Source organism: Tenrec ecaudatus, chromosome 6 (genome assembly GCF_050624435.1).
Source record: "Tenrec ecaudatus isolate mTenEca1 chromosome 6, mTenEca1.hap1, whole genome shotgun sequence".
Taxonomy (NCBI): Eukaryota; Metazoa; Chordata; class Mammalia; order Afrosoricida; family Tenrecidae; genus Tenrec; species Tenrec ecaudatus.
The window spans coordinates 48,380,909-48,407,861 of NC_134535.1; the positions used below are offsets into that span (position 1 = coordinate 48,380,909).

Consider the following 26,953-nt stretch of genomic DNA (forward strand, 5'->3'; position numbering starts at 1 on the left):
TCCGTTCCAGACCTGAATGCTTAAAGGGCCTTAGATTTGGGGAGTCCTATGAGTCTCTATCTGACCACTAAGTCTGGTTTCGTTTATGGAACCGAGTTTCTGTCCACATTTCTGCCCCACTAACTCCAGGTGAGTCTCTTTTCTCTTGAATGGTAGAAAAGATATCCTGTCTAAAGTACGTGGTCAAAGTCTCACCAGCCTCACTTCTAAGGGGCATTCTGATTCTACTTCTCTCAATGCAGATTCATTCACTTTTCTGCACACCTACGGCATATTTAATACAGTTTGACCATATAAAATTCGAAGATATCATTTTTCCCTTCTGCCTGCTTTATTCATTGCACTGTTTTTCTATGCACATGAGGCAATTGAAATGCCTTGGCTTGGGACAGGGGCGCCTTAGTCTTCAACGTGATTCCTTTGGCATTAAAACCCCCACCCCGACGACGGTCATTATAACCTTCCGAACCAACCTCTTGGCAGGGAATTGAACCGGCCCAGCATATCACCTGCGAAGCTCCACGGCATCTATGTGAAACTAAGACAGTGTCTTATTACTTATCCACAGCCATACACTGATCACACACATGTTTTAAAATGTTTTAATAAGTCCATGCATGTAGAAACTCGAACCCCAATAGCAATTCTTTTTGACTTACGCCTGTATTAGGCTGATCTCACTACTTCTTCAATTATCCAGGAAAGAAAGTGATGTTTCTTAGTGAGAAGCACAAAGGCTCTTGAATCCAGGTGTTTCAATTCTAGAGAAAATTGTTTATCCTCTCTGAACCGCAGTCAGCTTACCTGTAAAGCTGAAATAATAGTGCCTACAATTTAGTACCGGGGAAAGAAGGAAATAAGAAAAAAAACAATCTAGCACCAAACCTGGCACACAGAAAGTGCTCATTAAGTATTTAAATTCCTTTTGAAATATATCACCAGTGCACCAAATTGCTGCATAACGTTTAGTGAAATACTGTTGTGATGATGTACTTATTGTTAAAAGATAATTGCAGGTGTTTTAACAGTCCACCGACTAATACACAATCAAGACAGTCACTTCAATGGAATAGGTCAAGTGTATTGAAGCTGATGAAACACTGGCTATTGGAGGAGTGGCATACACAATTGATTGTCATGAGGTCTTGACCTGCTACATCTACTACGAGTCCTTGATGGGCACAAACAATTAAGCCCTTGAATATTAGCCCAGTAGTGAACAGCTTGAAGCCACCCCAAGGCAACTCTGAAGATAGGCCTGGAGATCTATTCCAAAGTGCACGACTGTCGTGGGACGCATGTGTTCACATCAAGGAACAGCAGCAAGAGCTACCTGATCCAAAGACAGGTTCAACACATTTTGTTATATCTCTATTGGCCTCGAAAATGGGCGCAGAAGTGTTACTGTAGAGGTAGTGTTTAGTTATTGCTACCTCATAAAGGAACCTTGGTGATACAAAGGTCAAGGGTTAGGCTGCTTACTAAAAGGCAGTTGGTATGGACTCCTCAAAGTTTCAGTGGGAGAAAAGATGTTCTCCCATAAAGGTTATAACCTAGGAATCCTTTGGGCACTTTCATGTCCCTATGAGTTAGAATCAACTTGGGGACTCATAAATACACTTCATGAAAAAAAACCTCTGACTGATTGTTTATTGTTCATTATGGATACCCGTGTAGACAAAAGCTAATCCATATGGAATTTGCCACAACTAGATAGATGAGTTTATTGTATGCCAAGCTGACTGATAAACACATATGGGGTTAATTGAAGGACAGAGGGATAAATGGATCTGTGAGCCTTGCCTTTCCAGCTCTCGAGCCTCTTGCTTTGCGATGGTCGAATCAGGGTGCAGCTGCCTTAGCAGTTCCCTGCTTTAGCTTGCAAGGCTGATTTCCTGCAAGACATCCCCAAGGAGAAGCCACATGGACCTACCCCAATGCAGCCCTGAGTGCTGGAGCAGCCGTGTGGAGACCCCTGCCAGCGCTGAGATGTCTACACATTCACTGACTCGGCTTTCCTCCTGCAGTTGGCATCATTGTGTCTGTTTTGTGAGATGGAGGACTTTGTGGATTGGTGTCGGACATATGGGCTAATGTTGGACTTGTGGGCTAGGGCAGCACTGGGTTGGGATGTTTTCTTGATGCACACTTACCCTTTATATTAAACTCTCTTATACATGAGTTTCTGTTGATTTCTCTAAAGTACCCAGACTAACACAATCGACTAACTGGTGGATGTATAGATTTGTGCTTCTTCTTACACTTTTAATCCTTTACCAAAAAAAGCAACAATGAAAAGCCTACAACACAGAAAGAGAATGGCAGAGCAAAATTGCAATTAAGAAGCTCAAAGCATAAGTCTAGAAACATGCTGGTGAAGGTCTGATGCTAGACTAGAGCCCTTTGTTCGTTGATTTAGTGACTATTATTAAGTGCTTGTTGTGTGCCAGAATCTGTTCCCGGTGCTGGGTTTACATCCAGAAGCAAACATGACCAAACATCCCCCTTCAAGGAGCTCACAATCTGGGATTTGTGCTGAAATAGTTTCAACTGTGGCATTTAGACTTATAAATCACATCACTCAAATACATATTTATAATAAAGCATGCTGTTCAAAGAACTATATCAGTAGATAAGGAATTTTTATGCTCATTTTATCTTCGATTGTGGAATAAGTCTCATTCTCTCCCTAACCACGCTACACATTCTGCTGTCATTGTGCCCAACTCAGTTCCTTTCTGCTGTTTGACTCTAGGAATTAGAATAATGATAATTCACCTTATAGTTGTTGCCTCCTCTTCTGGCCGCCCACACCACTTCCTTGAGGTGGTTCTTGGCGCATTTACTGCCGAGCTTCCCTTGGCCCGCTCTCAGTCTGGACAGAGCACTGTCCAGGAACCAGGGTCATGTTGCATTCCTCTCCACATGCTCAGCACCTGGCACAGGACTGCTAGCCAGTTAGGCTGCAGATTTATCGTACCAATAAACTTGTATATACTCCTTTCAAATGCTAAGTGTGTATGACTTTATTAAACAAGTCAGTGTGTTTGTAGAGGAGAATGACTTCCCTCTTACTACAGAAACTCAAGGAGGAGAACAGTATGGTTTTTCAGTTTTATAGAACTATAATTTTACAGCTGAGGAAACCAGGGTTCAGTGACAGGTGACTTATGTGACATCACAAGAGCAAATAACTGAAACATGAGTTTACAGATCATAGTTCTCTCTACCACAGGAAATGAGAGGATGGCCCTTTGAGTGACTTCAGGTCTGACTGTAGGGTCTGTGAGACTTGTGGCTGGTCTTCTGATTGACTTTCTCAACCACTAGTGAAATCTGACTTCTTTCAAGGGTAGACCTGATGCTGGAGAAAATCTTCCAAACGAATCCATGGTTTCATAAGAAGGAAATGGCACATATGACATCCAAATCGATAGCAAGACTTCATGTTACCTACACTGGACTTGTGGTCAGGGGAGACCCGTCCCTGGAGATGGGCATCCTGCTTGCTAGCGTAGGGCGGCTGTGAAGCAGAGGGAAGCCCGCAAGGAGAGGGATTGAAACTGCCTGCGCTGATGGGCTCAAGCAAAGGGACAGTTATGAGGAGGGTGCAGAATCACGCGTTGTTTCATGCACAGGGTGGCTGGAGGTCATAGCCAACTCCATGGCATCTAACAGCAATATGCAAATATGGTGCCGTGAAGTAGTGTTTGCCTGGACGGGTCTACAGCTAGCCCAAATGAGTCTGCCCTGCTGCATTTAACAGGGATGGATGTTTTTCAAATAGGACGGACGCATCTCTGACATTGTAAGTTTGCCACAGCGGCAGTCATCACCATGCTGCTTATTGTCTCTATTTTTAAAAATGTTTTTTTATTCCTCCAGGAAATAAGCCCCAGTGCTGTAGTGATTAGGCAGTGGGCTGCTAACCAGAAGGTCAGCAGTTCTAATCTACCAGTGCTCCTTGGGACAAAGGCGGCTTTCTACCTCTGAAGAATCACAGCCTCCGAAACTCACTGGGGCAGTTCTACTCTGTTCTGTAGGCTCGCTATGAGCCAGAATCCACCGGATGGCAGTGACAGGTTTTTGGTTTTGGAGAGTTTGCTATGGTAAGATAGGGAAAATAGGCTGTTGGGGAGGAAAAACAACCAAACAACCAAACTCACTGCCCTGGAGTCCATGTCCACGCCTAGCAAAGCCCTTGTGGGTTTCTGCCACTGTAACTAGTTGGAGTAGAAAACCCTTTCTCCCGCTGAGGGGCTGGTGATTTCCAACCACCAACCAACCCTGCAGATCAGAAGGGGATCACGGAACTAGTGCTCAGCAGTTCTAGTAATGCATTCCTGATTAATTAGCTTTTAATAACATTATCTCCACTAGACCTCAGGCTACACAAAATCAGGGACTGTTTTGAACACCAAGGTCAGTGCACGTTGCATGTTCTGTAACACTCCCAGCTCAATTGCTGGCACACACGTTAATCAGTAAATGACATGACTGAGTTCCCACGGGATATCGCAAAATAGCATCGCAAACTTCCATCGAGTCGATTCGGACTCACGGCGACCTCTGTCTTTCTCAGTACTTGAAATACCTCCTTTAAAAATAACGCTTTTGGAAAATCTGCTTTTAAAATAAATTATTTTTGAATCCACTTATTTAGTACAAAAACAGAGGGAAACCTGACCTTGAGTCAGTTAGTTTCTATGCTGCTAAACATCAACATTCCATAAATCTGTAACCGAAATCAACAGGAATCCTCATTCAATCCCAACGGTTCTGATGTTCCACATCTCTTCTCTCTAAGAGGAAAGATGATCAGGTTGACAATTTCTCTTAATCCGGAAAAACTCACCTGCTTCCCCCCACCCCCCTAACCGCTTTGCCTCTGCGCCTCCCACTCCTTGCCCAACACGGACTCGGACCATTTTACTGGAGTAGAAGTTGAAAGAAAGCCACCGCCATTGACCCCAACCCCGCACTCCCGGGGGTGGGAAAGCAAAGTTCCAGGGCTGAGCCCTGCTGCCACCAGTCGGGAGACGCAGTCGCTCTGCCGTACCTGCTCCGCCGGGCGCCGCTTGGAAGGTCTGCCCGACGCGGAGCAGGGCGTCTCCAGCGAGCAGCAACCCCACCCCCCCAAAGCTTGCTTCTCCTCCACCACCTTCCTTCCCGCCCCCTCCGCCCCCTTCTTGCCGTCGTTCCTCTCCCCCCGCCCCCAGTCTCCTCCTCTTTTTCTCACTACAAGCCGCTGCTGATGCTGAAGCCGTGCGGCGCTTCGGCTCCTATGGCAGACATGGCGACATTGACAGTGGTCCAGCCGCTCACTCTGGACAGAGGTAAGGGGGCGGCTCGTCCGCCCGGCGACCGCGGCCCTCGCTCGCCCCCCCCTCCCCCAAGGCCCTGCCAACTCCCACCGGGACGGCAGGTCGCGCTCGGGCCGGGGAGCCCGGCAAAGGTGGCCGCGTCCAGAAGGCAGGCGTTCGCCGGGGAGCAGGACACTTTCTTTCTCCCCGCCACGTCCCCGCTGCCCCAAGGACGCTCCCCGCGCGCCGCCCAGGGCTGCCCGCTCCCCGCCCCGCGCCCCCGCGGCCACTCCCAGCCCCTTGCCCGCTGCCCTCCGAGTCGCCGGCTTTGTGGGAGCGGAGGCGCGGGGACCCCGGGCGCCCGGGGCTCGGGATGGGAAAGGGGCTGGGAGGGAGCTCCGCGCGCCGGGCGAGGGCGCCTGCCTGCAGCCCGAGCCCTGAGATGCCGGGCCAGGGGACCGTCCCCGCGCCCGCGCCGCCGGCACCCCAGGGGGAAGGAAGTTTGTCCGCGCTCCGAGGGGAGGGTCGGTCCGGCGGCGGGTGCCCAGGCTGCGGTTGGAGGGCGGGCGGGGCGCACCCCGGGGATGGCCTGTGCCGGGCGCACGGAGCCCGGGTTGCCGCAGCGGGGAGCTGTCTTCCGCCGACTGGGCAACGCGGAGCGCGGGTGGCGGTGCCCGAGCCGGGAGCGCCGCTCCGGGGCGACGCAGCCCCGCTTCCCCCGGCGAGTGCTCGCGGGTTCGCGCCCCGCAGGGTGGCGGAGGGTGCCCCCAGGGCTCGCAGCTCCCTGGGGTGGTACCCAGCGCGTTCGCCTGCCTCCGCCAGCCTCGTTCTCCTCCTGCCTGGGGCCAGCGTGGGGCCGGGATGCCGGGGCGCTGGATCCCTGCGGAGCCGGGCTCAAGATGCAACTTCTGCCCCTCGACCCCGAACACCGCGCGTTCTCCGCCTCGCACAGGGAAGCGGTGCTGGCTTCCTGGTCAGCACCTCCTCGTGCCCAGGAAGGGGGGGTCTTTGGCTGTGACCCTGGGCCTCTGGGCACCGGCGCGAGTTGGTACCTGCCTCCGAGTGGGCGTTTTCTCCTTCTGGCTTGCGGCGTCCGCTTGGGAAGGCGCGGAGAAGGGCACCCGCTCGTCCCTGCCCGCAGCGGCCAGGTTTAGGACCCTGGGCGGCCATTTGGAAATGGTGCTCTCAAAGGAAAGCGAGTTTGTCCTCTGGCTCTTTCTAGCAAATCGGACTGGACAGGAGAGCCAGGCAAAGCGCGTTCTGCTTCGAGCGCCGGGAAAAACCAGCGGACTCCTTTGGAGACAGAGTTCATTAGGAAACATTGTGGGTGACTTTAACGCAATTGTTGGCGCCAGAACAAATGTCCTGTGGTGCCCATGGCAACCTTACTTTGAGAAAGAGTTGGCGAGGGGCAGGGGGCGGGGAATTGATTTTTTGTATTGGGAAATGATGACTTATAAACTAGTAAATTAGTAAAAGTACGGAACTGGGGAATCTATTGTTTAATCCACGATTTCACCCCCAGGACCATAATCTGAAGGAGCCCTGGTGGTGGAGCAGTTAAAGCACTGGCCAAGAGCCAAGTTGCCTGTGGTTCACACAGTCTGTCCCAGTAAACCTTCACAGCAGGACACCCTTGGGGTGTTCTACCCTGCCCGAGAGTGTGACTGTGAGTCCGCACCAGGGAGGGGACTGGTGTTCATTAAGGTGTTTTCTTTATTGGTGGTGGCTTCCTGGCTGAAGCGCTTGGCTGCTAAGGGAAAGGAGGTCTCTAGGCCAGCAACTAGAGCCCAGCAGGCAGCCCTGTGTTCTGGCAGGAGAGAGACTTGGCAGTTCGGTTCTGTGAAGATTTACAACCTTGGAAACCCAAGGGGTAGCTGTACTGTGGCCATCACAGGCTTGGGGGGAGTCCAAATCGACTCCCGGGCCGTGGGTTTGGGATCCTCATCTGCACTAAGCAGGATAAAGCCATTGCCAGTGAGGCCCAGACAGGTGGCAAGCTATTACATAGTGTGGCTTTCCCATGTTTTTTTTGTTTTTGTTCTATTTCCCATTACTAAATCACAATCTTTTAACATCCCAAGTAAACTAAACTAAACGATGTTAAGAGCAAAATCTCCCAAAGCATCATCTACCCGAACAATTTCATGTACTCCTGTTGTTGCTGCTTGGTGCTGACAGGTGGCTGTGGGTGTGTTCAGAGTGGAATCGCTCCATAGGGTTTTCAAGGCTGTGCCCTTGCAGAGGGCGATGAATGGGCCTGCATTACAAGGTGCCTTTCTGGGTGGCTTCCAACAGGCGACCTTTCTACTAGGAAGGAAGAACTCCACTGCACTTCCCAGGGAAGGGGAAAAAAGTGACTTTTCAGATTTTTAACTTCAACTCTTCTGACTGAGAAGACTACTCCAGATCCAGTCTTGCAGTTTTGTTCACCACTGCCAGGCTGCGAGCAGTCCCCCCCCCGGTGTTATTAGGGCTCTGCAGTGGCTCTGGGTAAGCCTCTGTATGGGCTTCAATGAATTCACCAGCAGCTCACACACAGCTTGTGCCTTGATGGAGGAGGGGCTAAAATATAACCACCAAGCATGAAGTCAATATATGAGTCCAGATAGTATATATTTATCCAATAAATAGAAGTAACAGTAAAAAATGGCTCATGCAACTTCAGTTATCTTTCCAGTTCATTTTCAAGGAACTTTTTAAATTCCCCTCCTATAATTTTTACAGGCTTATTAAAATATTAATTATTACTGTCATTACTCACCAGCTCTTATCTGTTAGTTTGCCATACTTATGTAACTGAGATGCTGGGAGCTATGTTGCCAGTATTTCAAATACAGCCAGGCCACCCTCAGTGAACAGGCTTCGTCAGAGCTTCTGGTGGAAGGAGAGACTAGAAAAAGGAATCGACCGCACACCTCTAAGGAAATCGCCACTGCAAATGTCATGAATAGTGGCCAGCCATTGTCAGAGATAGGGTATGAAGATGCATTCCATTAGCAGATGGGCGGGACTCAAAAGGAAGAGAAACAGCTGCAAATATCCATTTCATAATTGGAATATGGGACAAATAAGGTATAAACATAGTAAAATTGGATGCCTTCAGAAAATGAAATGGAATGCATGAAGATTGAGATCCTGAAAGAAATGGATAAAAAATTCAAGCCTCAAATTGTTCTATTGAAATATTCCATGTGCAACAGATTGAATGATGCAGGAAGCACCAAAGAAAGACGGCAATAATATAGAGTCACTCACTGTACCACAAAGAGTTAGTTGATGTTCAGCTATGGAAGGAAGAAGACCAAGCTGCACTGAAGGCATTCGTGAGCCAGAGGATTCCAGGATTTGAAAGAATACCAATTAAAATGTGGCAGCAAGCACTGGAAACACTAACTAGTATAGAGTAAGAACTGACTGGAAGAGATCCAGGGTTGATCCATGATTGTGCCGGTCTCAAAGAAAGGTGACTCATAACCCATAACCATTAATATCACACGCAAGTAATAGTTTGCTGAACATAATTCAAAAATGACTGGAGCAGTGCGTTGACAAGGAGTCGCCAGAAATCCAAGGCAGATTCAGAAGAGGATGTGAAATGAGGGCTATCATGGCTGCTGCTAGATGGAGCTTGTCTGAGAACAGAGAATATGAGAAAGATGCTTACTTGTGTTTCATTGGCTAAGCAAAGATATTGAACTGTGCGGATGATAACAAAATCTGGGTGGCACTGAGAAGAGTGGGATTCCAGCATAAGTCACTGTGCTGTCATGGAACCTGTCCATGAGCCATGAGGCAGTGGTGTAGCAGAAGGGCACACTGCCTGATTTCAAATCAGCGAAGCTATCCACCAGTGTCGTGCCCTTCACCATTCTTGTCCAGTCTATATGCTGAGCAAAGCATTGAGAAGCTGGAAGGTTTGAAGAAGGACAACCATCAGGATTGGAGGAGGCTTATTAATCTGTTATCCGCAGATGGCCCAACTTTGCTTGCTGATTGCTGAAAGCAAGGAGGACATAAAGAATCTGTTAATGAAAATAAAAACCTGCATCCTTCGATATGGATTGCAACTTAATGGAAAGAAAAACAAAACCCTCACAAATGGACCAGTGGACAACATCATGCTAAAATGGAGAAAAGACTGAAGTTGTTAAGGAGGTCACTTTACTTGGATCAATGAGCATGAAGACAGCAGTCAAAAGCAAACCACACAAAACCATTGGGCAGATACGCATTGGGAAAATATGCTATACAGACCTCTTTAAGTGGTGAAGAGGAAAGACGGCACTTCGAGGGCTAAGTTGTGCAGGATCCATGATATTTTCCAACACCTTATATACATGTAAACGGGGAACAGAGAATAAGGAATACTGCAGAAGAACTGAGGCTTAAGTCGTGGGTTGGAAAGAATATTGAAAGTACCGTGGGACGCAGAAGAACACACAACTCTGTCTTGGAAGAGGCACAGCTGGAATGATCTTGGGAACCAAACTGGTGGGACGTTCACCTCCATCGCCTTTGGACGTGTTATCAAGCGAGGGCGGTCCTGGAAAGCACATCAGACTTGGTGAGGTACAGAGCCCGTGACAGTGAGGATGACGTTCAATGAGATGCTGCAAGGACGGCTCGAACACAACAACCATCGTGAGGGTAGCGCCGGAGCCGCCAGTAGAGGATTCTGTGGTCCATCGGCTCACGTGAGCACCATCCCTAAACGGCCGAAAGAAAGGGCTCTGCACAACTGCATCCAGAGAAGAAAAGTCTTGTACTTTCTTTGAAAATGTGTATGAAACAAAAGCCTAATAAACCAAACTCACTGCCGCCGAGTTGCTCCTGCCTCCTAGCCACCCTGTGAAACAGAGTCGAGCTACTCCTTCGAGTTTCGGAGCTGGTACATTTTTCTAGGAGTGATGACTTCACCGGCCTCCTGTGGAGCAGCAGGGAGGTTTGAATTTCAGACCCTCGGGCTGGCAGCCCCAAGTATACCCACCTGTGCCCACAGAGCCGCTCAACGTACAATACAATAGCAATACCTACCTGAAGCTGGTTCCACCTTCACGGCTCCCTACGAAGAAGACCCACATCTTCACATCCAGACCGACAGATAACATTTTGATAAAAGGAGAAAAGGTTGAAGTTGTCAAGGAGTTTTGCCTTGCTTGGATCCATCATCAATGCCCATGGAAGAGGCCAAAGGACAGGAAATCTGCCGCAGTTCCTAGAGAAGGACATCATGCTTGGGAATGTAGAGGCAGTGTATCAAAGGGGAAGATCCTCCGGGTGAGGGAGAGGCACTGTGGCCTCAAGGGGCAAACCATCGTGAGGAAGGAGTGGCTCCCAGGAGTGTCACCTTCTGATGCACATCGGGTCACTCTGGGTCAGAGCTGGCTTCATGGCACCTAACAACCATCATGGTTTAAACTTGATTACACACGTTGGATAACTAATTAATCTCCTGGACATCAGTTTCCCTCTGTGGCACATAGGAGCTTGGATTATGGCCCTGTGAATTAAAATGAGGACTCAGTTTTCTTCTTCCCTACTTGGAGGCTTCGTGGGTCAGATCCTCTCCGGCTGCGCTGGCACTAGGACCTTCTCTGAAGTCCCCCTCTGTCATAGTACTGTCACAGGCGTGCTGCCGTTCCCTCCTCTTTGTGCGGTGTACATCAAGGACAGATATTTCAGAACTCAAAATTCATTGTTGTATTTTCGATGCCTGTCGTGGTTCCCAGTCATGATTAAGAAGCAACAGACAATAGTAAGGGAACTCACAAGTGTCAGAGATTTAAATAATGTTCACGTAGGATGTAAATAGCTCACTGAGACTCTGTTTATATAAACACAAGATTTGGGCCCTAGAAAGGATAGTCTGCAGTATATAGACCATTGGTTGCTGACGGTTCTTTTCTTCTGCACACTTGACAGAGTCTCTTCAGCGGCCGGAGGTCACTGACACAGGAAGGCAAGGAGGAGGAAGGAAAGATGTATGAAAAAGCTCATGCGATGAACGGAATTGCATTTCCTTGCAAGAGCTGTTGAACCCCTTCTTCCTGTCCCTGTGAATGTGACTTTCTTTAAGGAAACAGGGTCTCTACTTACATTATCAGTTAAGTTATGCTGTAAAAGGATGGGTCCTAATTGTAGTCCTTGCTTACTATTTTATAAAAGGAGAGGAGAGAAAGGGATAGAGGGAGAAACACCTGGTGGCGGGGGCGGGGAGACGGCATGTGACAAAAGAAGCGGATGGACCTGTAAGAAGCAAAGAATCACTAAGGATTGCTAGAGATGGCCAGAAACCACCAGAAGGGATTTATTTCTGCAGCCATGATCGGCTCTAATCTGGATTTATAGTCCCCAAGCTGTGAGACAAGGTTAGTGTTGTTAGTGTTGGGGCCATCGAGCGGGTTCTGACTCTCAGAGTCTGTACAACAGAAGGAGACCCCAGCAGACCCTGCTCCAGCCTCACCACTGTCCTTTTCTGTGAGCGCATTGTTGCAGCCACCGCATCACCCATCTCCTGGAGGGCCTTGCTCTTTTTTCTTGTCCCTCCACAACTGTGAGCTCCTTCTCCAGGCACTGGTTGGTCTCTCCAGATATGTCTTTTTCAAAGCTGCCCTCTATGTGGTATTGAGGCATTCTTAAGAAACTACGATGCATGTACCCCGAAGTTTACCTCATCAGATCAGTGTACAAAATCCACCATTTGGGAGCTGTTGTTTCATGTGTCTTCATTTAACAAATGGAAACTAGGACAACAAAAGGTGAAGCCTGAGTTTCAAGGCCAGATCACTAGTGAAGACAGCGGTTCTCAACCTGCGGGTCAGGACCCCTTTGGGGGTAGAATGACCCTTTCACAGAGGTCGCTTAAGACCATCGGAAACATAAATATTTCACAATATATAATTACATGTTATTTTGTGATTAATCACTATGCTTTAATTATGTTTAGGTATGGTCAATTTGTAACAATGAAAATACAGCCAGTATATCAGATATTTAACAGTAGCAAAATTACAGTTATGAAGTAGCAATGAAAATATGGTTGGGGCTTACTACAACATGAGGAATTGTATTAAAGGGTCATGGCATTAGGAAGGTTGAAAACCACTGAGTTACGAGAATACATGTTTTCTAATACTCAATTCTTTCTTCTTGTTGGTGCCCCGTTGGCACCATAACCTAATTAATCTGTACACTTCAGGGCGAAGGTTTTAAGCAAACAGAAGCAAAGCTGTGGGTTGGAATTAAGATTCCCTCCTTCCAGAATACAGAAGATGCAACCAGAAAACAAGAAGCTCAGAAGCCAGCACTTGGGTCTTCTCTGGGAAGCTGTCCTTTTCGAGGCATAGGAAAGGTCCTGACAGGATAGCAAGTGTCCGTTAGGGTTCTCTAGGCTCAGTGCATATTTTAACTCTTTTCATTTGGCCATGAAAAACCACAGATTACCTCTGTGGCGGCCTAGAGTAGCCACATGAGATTCTTATTTATTGGGTGTCTACTAGACACGACTCACTCACTGCCATCGAGTTGATGCTGACTCATGGTGACTCTATAAAGCAGAGTAGAAATGCTGCTGAGAGTTTCGGACACTGTAACTCTTTATGGGAATAGGAAGCCTTGTTTTCCTCCAGTGGAGTGCCTGGTGGTTTTGAACTGCCGACCTTGTGGATTGCAACTTAATGTGTACCACTACTCCACCAGGGATTCCAGACATGACTAGGGGAGGGATATACATTGGTGAAATAAGCAGACATACTTTAAATCATCTTAGTAGTCAGAGTCTATTGGAGGGAGTTTTTTTTTTTAAAGAAAAAGAACAAATAAATCATCCATACATGTAACAAATATTTATTGTCTATTATTTATAAGACACTCTATGAACACCAGAACAAAGTTCTTGCTCTTAAGGTCTTTAAGAGAGTAGTGGATCATAAGGAAGAAGTTAGTTCATTATTTTAAAAAATCTGTACTTAATGCCAGCCTTTTGGCGACAACTTTTAGGCTAGGAGTTTGAGGTAGTGTGGATCTTTAAATGCTTAGCTACAAATCGAAAAGTTGCAACTTTATGTTCTCCCAGAAGGACCTCAAGAAAAAGTCCTGACAAGCTACTTTGGAAAAAAATCGATTGAAAACCTTAATGCCCCAAACAGTTTTATTCTGACACACATGGGGTCACCATGACTTAGTGTGAACCTGATGACAGCTAGGGAGGACCCCGTTGCAGCAACAAAGCACAAGACAGATCAAAGATGAAGCCTGTGCTGTCTGTTTTCTTGTGAAAGAGACACCCAAGGAGCACTAGAGGGCAAGAGGAAAGAAATGGAAGTGGGTCAGAGAGTGAGGGGGCTGCTGGTGGTGGTGGGAGAGCCAAGGAGAAGCCTCTAGTGTTGCTGCTATTTGAGAGGACACTAAAGGCAAAGCAATGGAGAGAGACATAAGCATAGTGGTGTACATCTATACAAGCATGCATCCACAAGAATCGAGGTGTTGGCTTATGTACATATATTTAAATGACAATGCACTGAGGTAGGGGATGGACTTCAGCCTCTGCTCATACCCTCCCTCAATACAAGAACATTTTATTCTAAACAGTTTGCAGTCTGACATGTTCCCCCTCCTGACACAATCTCTGAAGAGAGAACAGGTGCATAAGCAAATGTGGTGAAGAAGGCAGTTGGTGCCTGGCTATGAAAACATATAGCGTCTGGGGTCTTAAAGGCTTGAGGCTACACCAGCCGCCATTCAACAGTGGAGCAACAAGTCCACATGGAAAAAGCACACTGCCACCTATGCAATCTTGAGTAATGGGGACCGGATAATAGGCATCAGCAGACACATAGCAAACAAACAAAAACACATTGTTGAGAATGAGGGGGCGTGAAGCAGAGATGCACAGCCCATCTGTGGGCATTTGAAAAATCTCCCCACAGAGGGGCCACAGGGAAGGGATGAGTCACCAGGGTGCAGTAAAGCATCGATGAAACACATTCTATTCCTCTGGTTCCTTGAGGCTTCCTCACCCCCCACTACCATGACCCCAGTGCTGCCCATCAATTCAGACTACACTGGACACAGGCATAGATAAAGAGATGGGAGCTTACGACACACAGATTCCAGGAACAGGAGTGGAAATAGTGATACCAGAAGGGTAGGGGAAAGAAGGGGAAGAAAGGGGGAACTGATCACAATGATTGACACATAACCATATACCCCTCTCCAGGGGGAAGAACAACAGACAACATGGGAGAAGGGAGACAGCGGTCAGTGTGAGATATGAAAATAATGACAATGTACAATCTATCAGGGGGTTATTGGGGGACAAGGGGGTAACAAAAAGAGCTGATACCAAGGGCTCAATAGAAAGTAAATGTCTAGAAAAGAATGAAGGCAACCTATGTACAAATTCGCCTGATGCAAGTGATGTATGGATTGTGACAAGAGTTGTAAGAGTTCCCAATAAAATGAGAAAAAAAAAGACAATGGGACTGACATTGCCAAACAACATAGTAGATGGAGTTTTGTCAGTTAAGGCCCTAATTTGCTGTGTAAACTTTAACAAAAAGCACAATAAAAGATTATTTTTAAGATTAAACAAAGTAAATGAAGCAGTCTTTGGAGATGTTGGGGGAAATGTGGTCAGGACAAACTCAAAATGAAAATGCCAGTGTGGTGGCTGGGAGCGTGAAAGAAGGGAGCAGGGACACGTGAGCACAGTTCTGACCCTCGATGAGATAATGGATTGACCCTGTGACTGCCACGATGGGCATAATGGGAGGGGGGCCAGTGATAAGGGTGGTCTGGGCAGTGTTTTGGTTTATTACTTTTTTCCGTGATACACGTGGTCATGATGGATCAGAACCAATGCCAAGGTACCTCACAGCAGCAGCAACAGTCGGTAGCCAGGGCCCAGGTGATATTTTACTCATAATTGAGGCTATGTGATAATATGAAACATAGGTGTGGGAAATAAAGATGTGACAGAGCATAATGGGGAAGGACCTACTCAGATCTCATCCTTCAAGGAAGGCTCATGAAAGAAGCAAAACTTAAACTGAGCTTTGATGAATTCAACCAAACCCTTGGGAAAGCCATTCCATGTGGATGGGAGGACATACTGATTTCCTGAGTACAGCTTGACAGCCTTCTATTTAATACCTCTATAATCAAGCAAATGACCAATTACCTAGACATAATAACTCTTTGAATATACACCCTGGGGTAGAAATTTGGTTACACTGGCATTGGAGGAAATCCATCGATCAGGTTTTGACTTCTTATTGCTAGGCTAATTAGCATCATATGTTATAATTTCATAATCAGGTTTTCAAAGATATACTGCACACTGTAGTTTGCATGTTGCTAGGCATAGGCTGCATGCTGAATGCAGGTGGACATACATGAGATACCTTCCTTCTCAGTGTGACCTTTTGGATTCCATTGTGATGCAGGTGTAATACCCTCCTGTCTAGAATACCCTTGCCTTTGTGACAAAGAAGTGAGCTGGTGAAATTAAGGTGGATGAGTTAGTTTATTGTTAGTTAATTGAAGGGCTGGGGGATTAATGGCTCCATGAGCCTCGCCTTTCTAGTTCTCATGTCTCTTGCTTTGTGATGATCACACCAGGGTGCAGCTGCCTTAGTCAGTTTCCTGCTCCAGCTGGCAAGGCTCATTTCCTGCAAGACACCCCCAAGGAGAAGCCCCATGGATCTACCCCAATGCAGCCCTGGGTGCTGGAGCAGCCCTGTGGAGACCCCTACCAGTGCAGAGATGCTTACACATTCACTGACTCATTTTTCTTCCTGCAGTCGGTATCATTGCGTCTGTTTTGTGAGATGGAGGAGGATTTTGTGGATTGGTGTCGGACATATGGGTTAATGGGTTAATGTTGGACTTGTGGGCTTGGACAACACTGGGTTGGGATGTTTTCTTGATGCTCACTTAACCTTTATATAAAACTCTCTCTTATACATGAGTTGCTGTGGATTTGTTTCTCTAAAGCACCCAGACTAATACAGTGGATTTCTTCGCGTTCAGAATGTAGAAGGTTCATATTAATTCTTCCCTGCACCAGAGGTTAGTCTCATCAGATGTTAATCTCTAAAACCAGAATCACCTCTAGCTAATCTCAAGGGAACAAAGCAGGATACAGTCTTTAATGCTTAGCACCCTCATAATAAAAACCATAGAAATACCTCATCATATACATGATGATGAAGTTAGGCCCTTTCTTCTTTTGTATCTGTAATTTTTATTAATATGAGCTCTTTCTTAAGTACAACACTTAAAATTCTCCTTCATGTTCTATCTCAAGGTCAGAAGAGATATGTAACAGAACTGCTTAAAATTTCATTTCTGTGTAACTTATTCTATAATTTTAAGCAAAGCGACTTTTGTTTTCATCTGTGCTTAGCTGACTATTTAGATAAAATGGTGTTGCCATCACCTAAGTTTTCTGAGTTAAAGTAAATTTGGAGAGCTAGTCAAAATGTACATGGAAGTCTTAATCTCTTGGTTTCCAATGTCATAATTTACAACCTCAAGTAAATGGATCTTGCCATACTTTCCTCCGGAAAAGAAGGAAAAGTTCTGTCCCTCCAGAACGCTGTTATATAAAGGAAGAGCTCTTATTTTGTAGATTTCAACCTCATGCAAAAATAAAATTGGGAGAAAATCGAATGCAAATGAGAATCCCATGGATCCCATGCATGCATCGAATATTGGAGACATTGACACGTTTCTCTCCTCCTTTTCACGTTTCAAGGCAGGAAGAATTTATTACTTCATGTATCTTCCAATTCAAGCCGTGGGCAGCCTGTAGCTTTTCTAATCAGCTGCACTCACCAGTTTTTATAAAATCTGTATTTGCCTGAAAATTGCTTTTGCTCACAATCCAAAGGAGATTTCACCTTCTCTCTCCCCTTGTTATTTTATTTTTTTCCTATTTGGCATAAGGAGAGATTGAGGAAAAGTGAAATTAAGTTAGTTTGTATTTCTTTTCAAAGATACAGGCTTTGGTAATTATCATGTGGAGACAAGAGAGGTACTGGCTATCATGGTTTTGTCCTAGACCTTCCACATCAAGAGTCAGGAACATTTGAGTCTGTAAGTATTCAATGCTTGCTTGCTGACTGTATTCAATGTAGGTTTCACTAAACAGTTAAAAAGTCTTTCTGGAGAACTTGTATTTTCCAAAGTGTTATGTGTGTGTTTCCTATTGCCTCAGATGGTTACAGACAATTTTCCAGAGGTTAAGAATTTTCTCAGATCTCTCTCCTCTCTCTTACATTTTTAACGGATGATGGAAAGTTTCAAAGAGAAAGATATTAATGTCTCAAGCTTTTAAAAGGTATTTTGCATTTAAGAAGAGCTTATACAGTTTTAAAATTTAACAAAACTTGAGAAATTAATGATAGAACTTCCCAATAGAGGAAAAAATGAATCTGGTGAATACTGTCTCGTATGAAGTGTCTGCTATTCAAGCCTTGAGACATGTTTGGCGAGATCACATCATTTATGAAATTGATATTTTTGTGATTTAAAGTACTTTTCCAGGAATCCCAACTAGGACTAAACTGTTTAGGGGAGGAAGGGCGCATTTGCAGAGTGGTGTAAAGTGGGAGATGGGGATTGGGCATTGCTGTTGTTAGGTACAGCAGAGCTGATCTCTATTCCTTGGGCTAAGAAACTAAGTAGAACCGCCACGAGCATTGTCTAGATTGCACACTTTAAAAATTTGGACACCAACTCTTTTCCACCAAGCAGCCAGGTGGGTTCCAGGCACCAACCTTTTGATTAGCAGCCATGTGCTTAGCTGGTGCACCACTATGCTCTTTATCTGGAGGCTGTTTTTAGGGATGGTTTTATAGGCACGCCGCAAGTATTTCTCGAAGAGATTTATGTTTGTAGGTCTCGACATCTGTCTTTTTGGATATACACTCCATTATGTTGGAGATCATGTTAGATTTGCTAAAATGTCTGGTTTCAAAACAAGCACATTATTAATATTTGATGATTGATTGATTGAATACAATTAACTGGCTAAGCGGAATTAATGGCCAGGGGGCAATTCACAATGCTAAAAAAAAAAAAAAGGAGGGGGGCTTCCAACTAATAGTAAAGCAACAATGATGGATACTTTCGGGCCTTGCTTCAACTTCAGGAGTGTGAGTATGAGTACCATACTCCTGAAAGGCACAGTGTTCTTCAGGACCTGGAGTGGCTGGACAGTGAGGTACATGTAGTCCCAGCCTCACAGCTAATGCAGTTGCTACAGCTGAGTCACTACATCGACTATTTGTGACCATTTGGTTGCTTGCTTGTTTTGCACATTTTATGGTTAGGATTTTCGGTTGCCTCAGAGCATGTGAAAGTTGAACATTTGAATAGGGAAGGGTGAAGAAGGAGCAAGGCATTAGATTTATGGTTCTGGCAAAGAATGTTGAAAAGTCCCAGCGACTGCCAAAAGAACAAGCAGCTCTGTCATGGAAGACGTATAGCCAGAGTGTTCTGTAGAAGCAAGGATGGTAGGACTTCCTCTCATGTACTTTGTACATGTGATAAGAGAGAGCTATCCCTGGAAAAGGATATGGCGTTTAGTAAAGTGGTGGGGCAGCAAAAATGGGAAGGCCCTAAACAGGATGGATTCACACAGTGGCTGCACCAATGGGCTCAAGCCTAAGAACAATTGTTGAGGATGGTGCAGCACCAGTTGGTGTTGCATGCTGCTTTACATAGAGTCGCTATAAACAGGAACTGACTTGATGGCACCTAACAACATCAACAGTGTGTACTGCACATCTCGTGGTAGCATGGAATTTACTGCTGCTACTGTTCTCAGACTTTTACTTGCAGATGTTCAAAGATCAGATGTATAAAGATACTGAAAATAAAAATATAGATAATAAAAATAATAAAATAAAATCTATTAAATACTTGAAATAAAGTCATCAAAGTAATATGACAGTAACTACATGAATAGTTTCTTAGGATATTAGTGAAGATAGTAAGGGTTAATGGGGAGCTAATAACAGTGAATACAAGAATGAAGAAAAGATTTTAAAATTGTGATGATGATATATATTAGATCATTAAATTGTAAGAAATGTGAAGCATACATCAATAAAGATGTCAAAAAACAAACAAAAGAGTAAGTGATAATGAAAAAGAAAACAACAAAACAAACTCAGAGCTACTCAATTTTTACCAGAGTCCTGGAAACCCTGATTCCCTGTCTGAAATCAGTGACTACCTCGACTGGTGTGGATATCATCCAAATCAACCAAGCCAAACTCTGCCATAGACTTGATTCCAACTTCCAGAGACCCTATAGGACAGAGCAGAGGAGCCCTGGTGACAGAGTGGTTACATGTTAGGCTATGATCTGTATAGTCATCTGTTCAAAACCATCAGATGCTCTGTGGGAGAAAGAGAGGTTTCCTACTCCTATAAACAGTTATACTCATTGAGTCAGCATCCACTCAATGGCAGTGATAGAGGACAGAGTAGACTACTCCCCGTGGATTTCTGAGACTGTACATCCTTAAGGGCATAGAAAGTCACGGACCCATAATCTTCAGCAGTTACTTGACCTGGGAAAGTAACTGAAAAGTTTTTTTTTAAAAAGATATAAAATACAACAGAACTTTTGTGGTAGTTACATAATCTGTTGCCAATTTGAGATTTAACAGTTAAGGGGTGGAGTTTAGCCTGTCAATCAGGTCACAGCTTAGTGATTTCTTTGGAGCCCCTAAGGAGATAAATAGCTTGCTGAAGGTGGGACACATGTTCATTCCCTGCAAGACATTTCTGCAGACAAGACACATGGAGCTATGCTAGAGCCTGGGAGCTGAAGGAGACACATGGAGATTCCTCCCCCCCCCCCCACCCAGTGCTGAGATGCTTCTACTGCCACTGGATCCACAAGACTTTCAACCCACTGGCCTGTGATCTTCCTGCATTCGGTGTCATTGTACGTGTTGTGTGAGTCTGAAGAGGACTTTATAGCTTGCTATTGGACACATGGGTTAATATCAGACTTATGGACTTGATCTGGACTGGGTGTTTTCTTAATGTACAATTTTCCTTGGATATAAAGTTCTCTATTGCACATGTATGAGTGTCTATAAATTTGTTTCTCTAGTCCATCAAAACTAGCACATATTTGTCCCCTCAAATAAACTATACTGTCTCATCTTTTTCTAAAAATACATCTGAGTACTGGCAGGAGTTTCCACGTGTCTTCTCCAGCTCTGTGACTCTGGCTGCCATCAGCCTGTATCCATGTGGCTTATTAACAAGAATATCTCTCAGGGACTGAGCGTGCGTCCAGCCTCTAATGAGCTATTCATCTATCACCTTAGAAGCTCCAAATGCAGTCATCAAGCTATTACCTGATTGACAGGCTAAACTCCACCCTTCACTCTTATGTCTCAAATTGACAACAGATTATGTAACGACCACAGATATTTTGTTCTTTTTTGATGGAGTTGGAGCATTTTACTAAATCATGTGCTAATTTTGAAGGCTTGTATATATGTTTTTCTTTTTCTTACCAATATAGTTTCCAATGTTTTTAAAAGTTCATCATAATAAGCACCCATGATCATCCTGTGCCCTTTGTGACAAACTATCAAGATTAGCCATTAGGGATTCCCCCAAAGAGTCACCATAACCTTCTGAACTGACCTCTTTGCCTTGACTTTCGCGGTCCCAGCTGTTCCTCTCCTCGGAAGCCACTGTTTTCGTTGGACTTTTTCAAAATGTAAAGGCGCTCTAAAAAGCCTGAACCTGGAAGAAGGATTTAAACACATTTTGTTTAGAATTGACCTGTATAAGTAAATGCTGGAACCCTGCTAGCAAGTCTTTTGGGTTTACACTGGTGTGTTTGGGAGAGAGACAGGCTTTCTACTCCCTTAAAAAGTCGATCTTGGCAACCAACAAGGCCAGGTCTACTCTGTCTGACAGGGTGGTAAGAGCGGGAATCAATTTGATGGCAGTGAGTTTGGTTCGGGGCTTCGGTTCTGGGTTTGTGTGTGTGTGTGTGTGTGTGTGTGTGTACACACACCAGGGGACTGCACTTGTTCATAGAAAATTTCCATTATCTTTTGTGCCATTTTCTATGCATGAACTTTTTGAAAGTGTGTGTGTATGCATTCATGTAGATATAACTAGCAACTACTTGTAAAACTAGGGTAGCAATTGGAAATGATTTTGAAGTTATACTTTGATAACAATCTCTCTTATACATAAAACTAGGACTTCTGAAAGAACAACACAAAACTAGGACTTCTAATTTAAATGGATGAAGATTTTCCTTAGAAACACTATAGTTATTTTAAAAAAATAATAAATCTTTTTATTTGGGGCTCTTACATATATTATATCAATCCATACATCATTATATTAAGCGGACATGGACAGTTGTTGGCATCAACAATTTCTTAACATTATCTTTCTTCTTGAGTCCTTTGAGATGCTATTTCTTTCTGTTTTTTTTAAACTCATTTTATTGGGGGCTCGTACAACTCATATTACAATCCATACATCCATCCATTGTCTCAAGCATGTTTGTACATATGTTGCCATCATCATTTTCAATGCATTTTCTTTCTACTTGAGCCCTTGGTATCAGCTCCTCATTTTCTCCCTCTATCCCCTTCCCTCCCTCATGAACCACTTATAATTTACAATTTTTTTTCCTGTCGTGCACAGTCTGCTATCTCTCCTCACCCCCTTGTCTGTTGCCTGTCCCCCTGGGAGGGGGTTATATGTAGAGCATTGTGATCAGTTCCTTCTAACCTTCCCCCCCACCTTCTTCTTCCCCTCCTGGTATGACTACTCTCAATATTGGCCCCGAGCAGTTTATCTGTCTTGTATTCCCTGTGTTTCCAGCTCTTATCTGTACCCATGTACATCCTCTGGTCTAGCTAGATTTGTACAGTAGAATTATGGTCATGATAGTCGGGAGAGGGGAGGGGAGAGGAAGTATTAAAGTACCAGAGGAAAGCTGTATTTTTCATTGGTGCTACACTGCACCCTAACTGGCCTGTCTTCTCCCCATAACCCTTCTGTAAGGGATGTCCAAATTGCTTACAGATTGGCTTTGGGCCTCCACTCTGCACTTCCCCCCTCATTTACATTATGATTTTTTGCTCTGGGTCTTTGATACCTTATACCTGATCTCATCAACACCTCATGTTCACACAGGCTGGTGTGCTTCTTCCATGTGGGCTTTGTTGTTTCTTCAACCCTTTAAGCCCCCAGATGCTATATATTTTAATATCCAGGTATCATCAGTTTTCTTCACCACATTTGCTTATGTACCTGCTTTGTCTTCAGCACTCATGTCGGGAAGGTGAGCATCTCAGAGTGCTGGATTATTAGAACAAAGTGTCCTTGTGTTGAAGGGTACTGTGTACATTGTTGTCGCTGTGTGTCTATCTGGATGGGATAAGCAGGATAAACAAGCCGGAAGAGAGGACAAGGGGACAATAGTTCCAGGGGGACATGGGAGAGTGGGAGGCTGGGAAAGGAAGTGTTGTTAACAACCCCAGGGACCAGGGAACAACTGACCAAAAATCAATGATGAGAAAGGTGTAGGAGATCTGGCAAGGGTTGATCAAGGGCAATGTAACCAAGAGGAATTACTGAAACCCAAATGAAGGCTGAACATGATAGTGGGACAAGAGGAAAGTGAAAGGAAATAGAGGAAAGAACTAGGAGGCAAAGGGTATTTATAGAGATCTAAATGCAGGCATGTACATATGTAAACATATTTATATATGACAATGGGAAAATAGATCTGTGTACATATATTTATACGTTTAGTGTTAAGAAAGCAGATGGACATTGGACTTCTGCTCAAACTCTGTAGCTATTTTAATCCCAACTAGTTCTGCTTGTTTTAGGATAGGTTCTCAAGAGATACAAAACCAGTGAAGTGTGTGTGTGTGTATGAGAAGACTTCAGAAAGTTCATGGAAATGGAATTAAATGATAATGTATATCTGTTTGTGTAATATTTCAAGGAGATGGCTCATGAAATTGTGGAGACATTGAAGTTTCAATTCTGTGAGTCAGGCATGGGACTGGGGGCCCCTCTTGGCTCACATGGTTGCAGGGGAAAATGCACCCCACATTGGCAGATCAGTCTAAGGTTATCACCTGATTACAGAGCAATGTTTAAACATGTTTTGGTTAGAATAAACCTATGTATAGATAAGGTGGAAACCTAGTAGCGATGGTTTTCACCTACCCTCGTGGGTTCATGTGTATGTTATGTTATGTGTATAGGCGTACACACAAAGACACTTCCAGAGAACTCCAGGTCATGACATGGTGAGTCAGATGTAGGGTCGAGAGAGGGAGCTTTGCTGAGACATCCATACATATTAGATGCAGGTTACACTACAAAATAGTAGAATGGCTTTTAGTTGATTGGTGGTTCACATCAGATCACAAAATGGACAGCATGTATATTACATTACATAATAAAAACGTGGTCCAGCCAATGTCTGCCAGGCCATCGAGAATCATAGCCTCACCAAGTCAACACAAAACAAAATCACCATACTGCCATTTTCATTTATTGCCCAGGGTGGTAACAGTTACGATATGTCAATATAAAATTTTCTGCTTTGTTTGCCATCCAAGAAAATTATCTTCAGACCAACAAAGTATAGAATAATGGGTTTCACAGGATAAGAGTGATTGGAATGCTAGATTGGAAGAGTTGGGGGTGGGATGGGGAGAGAGAGAGCCCCAAATCACAGCTCCATTTACCTAACAATAACAGAAAGCTTCTGGGATATGTTGGAGCAACTGTTCACCACGCTCTCTGAGGAAAAGGACAGTCGTTGCTTCTGGGCAGAGTCTGATTTCCAAATGATGGTAAGGTGTTTCGCAGAATCAGCGACTCATCAATTGGTGCCTCCTGGAAAGCAAAGCCCAAGGCATATTTTCAGATGACTAGGGTAGAGTCGCGTGGGAAAGAGTGGCCATCCAGAGACTACATGGGATCACTCAGAATAAATCTCACCAAATCTCAGGCACATTGTCCTAACTCAAGGCTATAATCATGACACTATAATGCTCACGGAACCCTTGTGGAATATGTAGAGGTATGTACAGTGCGTTTGCGGTCTTAGTGGTTGAAACACGGCTCCAATGTTTTACTTTTTTATCCTACTCAGTAGAGTTAGCAATGCTTTGGATGAGAGGCACAGAAGGTTTTTACATTTACCAGAGGCATAGAGATAGAAAGAAGAGCAAATCTGTAATTTTGTCAGCCAAATCAATATTCTAAAATGATACTTGGTTTGAATGACAGGTAACAATAAATGAGATCAAATTAAGTGGAAATTAATGTAATTTTGTGCGTAGGCTCATATTGTCAATTTCACTGACATGTGACTAAAATAATCAGATTAATGAGCAGTTGATTTGGAAAGTGCAGTGGTCTTATTTAATAAATTCATAATGATGAAATTATTAAAAACTGAAATGCTCTCTCTCCCTTTAAAATTAAATATAAAAGTACTTAATACCAGTATTGTAGTGAAACAGTAACACACCGTATCACGCATTGCTTATTCCAAAACTCTTACAAAGATTCAAAATTAAGAAACGTTATGAATTGTTATAGTAACCATACTAATTAAAAAAGAAGAAGAATATGATCAAGGACATCTACTTATTTCCCAGTCTTGCTTTCCAGTTAAAGAATGGTGAGTGTTTGGGTCTGCAAACTTCCTTGTCATGTGGGGTTGCTGCGGCTGTGTAGAGATTTGCCACCCCTTGACCCTGGCCCTGAATGCCAGCCCCTTTCCTATCCTGGTGACTCTCCCTATTGCCTCCCTTCTCTCTTCAGATGCAGTTATTATCCTTCCTAATTATGAAATACCAATTTACACAAAAGTAACATAAACATTGGGAAATTTTGTGCTGTGATCCTTTACATCGATAGATTAAAGGAGAAAAGCCATATCTTCAGAGATGTGGATGACTTGTGCTAAAAAGTAACACTATTTAACTATACACTTCATTGTACTCGTATACACAGGCCCATGTAAATAACTAAGAACGTGCCTATCCCATAACACGTAGAGGAATCCAGTGAGCAATGAGATTGCCTGGTTTGCAAAGAGACATATCCAAATCAAATTCCTTGTCATATAGAGTTGATGCTGACTCATTTCCGAGATTCTTAATGGGAGTAGAAAACCTTGTCTTTCTCCCAGAATGCATACGAGGTACATGTCATGTACAAAACATAGGGTAAAAGAAATGGCTGTTAGTACCTATAAGCAGGAAACTTCCAAAGCACAATAAAGACTAACCACCAGAGGGTAATGCCAAGTGTCAGACCTAATGGTAAAAGTAGGGCATTCTTTGTAGCATAGAGAAGAGTACAAAAGTGATTTAACCGATACTTTAAAAGGAATAAGTAAAATATTTAAAGAGGAACAGTCCAATTTATTATTTTCTGATTATTTGATAATAAACTGAAAAATGATTAGAAGTTAAAAAGTGATTTGCTTAAGTGCCCCAATAAAATCACTGATGGGCTCAAAGCAATGCTTTTTTATATCCAAGTAATAAGTTAAAATTTTGCAAAGAAAATATATTTCTATAAGAATCCAGTAATGAGAAAAACTGAAAGTAATATTTCTGAGTGCTTACTACATGCCATGCCTACATTTTAGGTATTTAGGTCTGGCGAATACGGAAGTAAGCAAGACAGATAGGTCTCTGTAAAGTCATAATAGTGCTTGCATTCCAGTTAGGGAAAACAGACAAAATATTTTAATAGGTAAATAAATAATAAGATTCCAGAGAGCAGTAAATGGAGAAAAGGAAATTAAACAGTGGGATGTGATTGAGAGCTACTTATACAATGAGGAGACCCAGGCTTACAAAAATCTCAGATGAGAACCTTCTGGTAAGAAAGAATAGCAAGTGCAAAGACCATAAGATTGCTGATGGCAGTGGGCTTGGTTGTTGTTGTTGTTGGGCCCAAGCAGCATAAAGCAGACCAGAGTCATTAGAACATCAGAGTAATTAGAACAAAGAAAATGGAGGGAAAAATGATACAGAAGGCATATAGCAATAGGTTAATAAACCAACAAACAAAAAAGCTAACTCTGAGCCCTGGTGGCATAGTGGATAGATAATGTGTTGGGCTGCTAACTGGAAGGTCAACAGTTTGAATCCACTCACTGCTCCTTGGGGAAAAGATCAATCAGCCTTTTAACTCTCGTGAAGAGTTTCAGTCTCAGAAACTTTTACCTGGCCCAATAGAGTCCCTTTGAGCCAGAATTGCTTCAGTGTCAGAGAGTCTAGTTTTTGTCAAGTGCCCTTGTCTCTAGGGTAGAGTAGACCCCCTCTCCCCCCTTGTGGGTTTCCAAGGTGTTAAGCCTTGACTGGAGCAGAAGAGCTCATCTCTCTCTTGCAGAGAGGCAGGCAGGTTCAAACTGCCGACATTGTGGTTAGAACCCACATCTGATCTGCTCTGCCCCCGAGCTCCTTAGGAGGCAGGTAGTCAGGCAGTCTGGTAGTCATCTAATTTTCAACATAATGGTGAACTTTAAATTAGGTATCCACTATGTTCTCCCACTGATTCGGGCCCAGTGACCCTGTAGAACAGAGGTTCTC

The 26,953-nt window shown here is 44.2% G+C and overlaps 1 protein-coding gene across 1 annotated transcript in view; it reads left to right on the forward strand.

The window, feature by feature from the left end:
* Positions 1-5,252: 5,252 nt before the first annotated feature.
* Positions 5,253-26,953, forward strand: part of LIN7A (lin-7 cell polarity scaffold A) — a 245,494-nt gene continuing 223,793 nt past the window's right edge. The window contains exon 1 of the mRNA XM_075551225.1: positions 5,253-5,336. Within this exon, the coding sequence (XP_075407340.1) occupies positions 5,255-5,336 (82 nt within the window). The 5' untranslated portion in view covers positions 5,253-5,254. The remainder of the gene's footprint in view (positions 5,337-26,953) is intronic.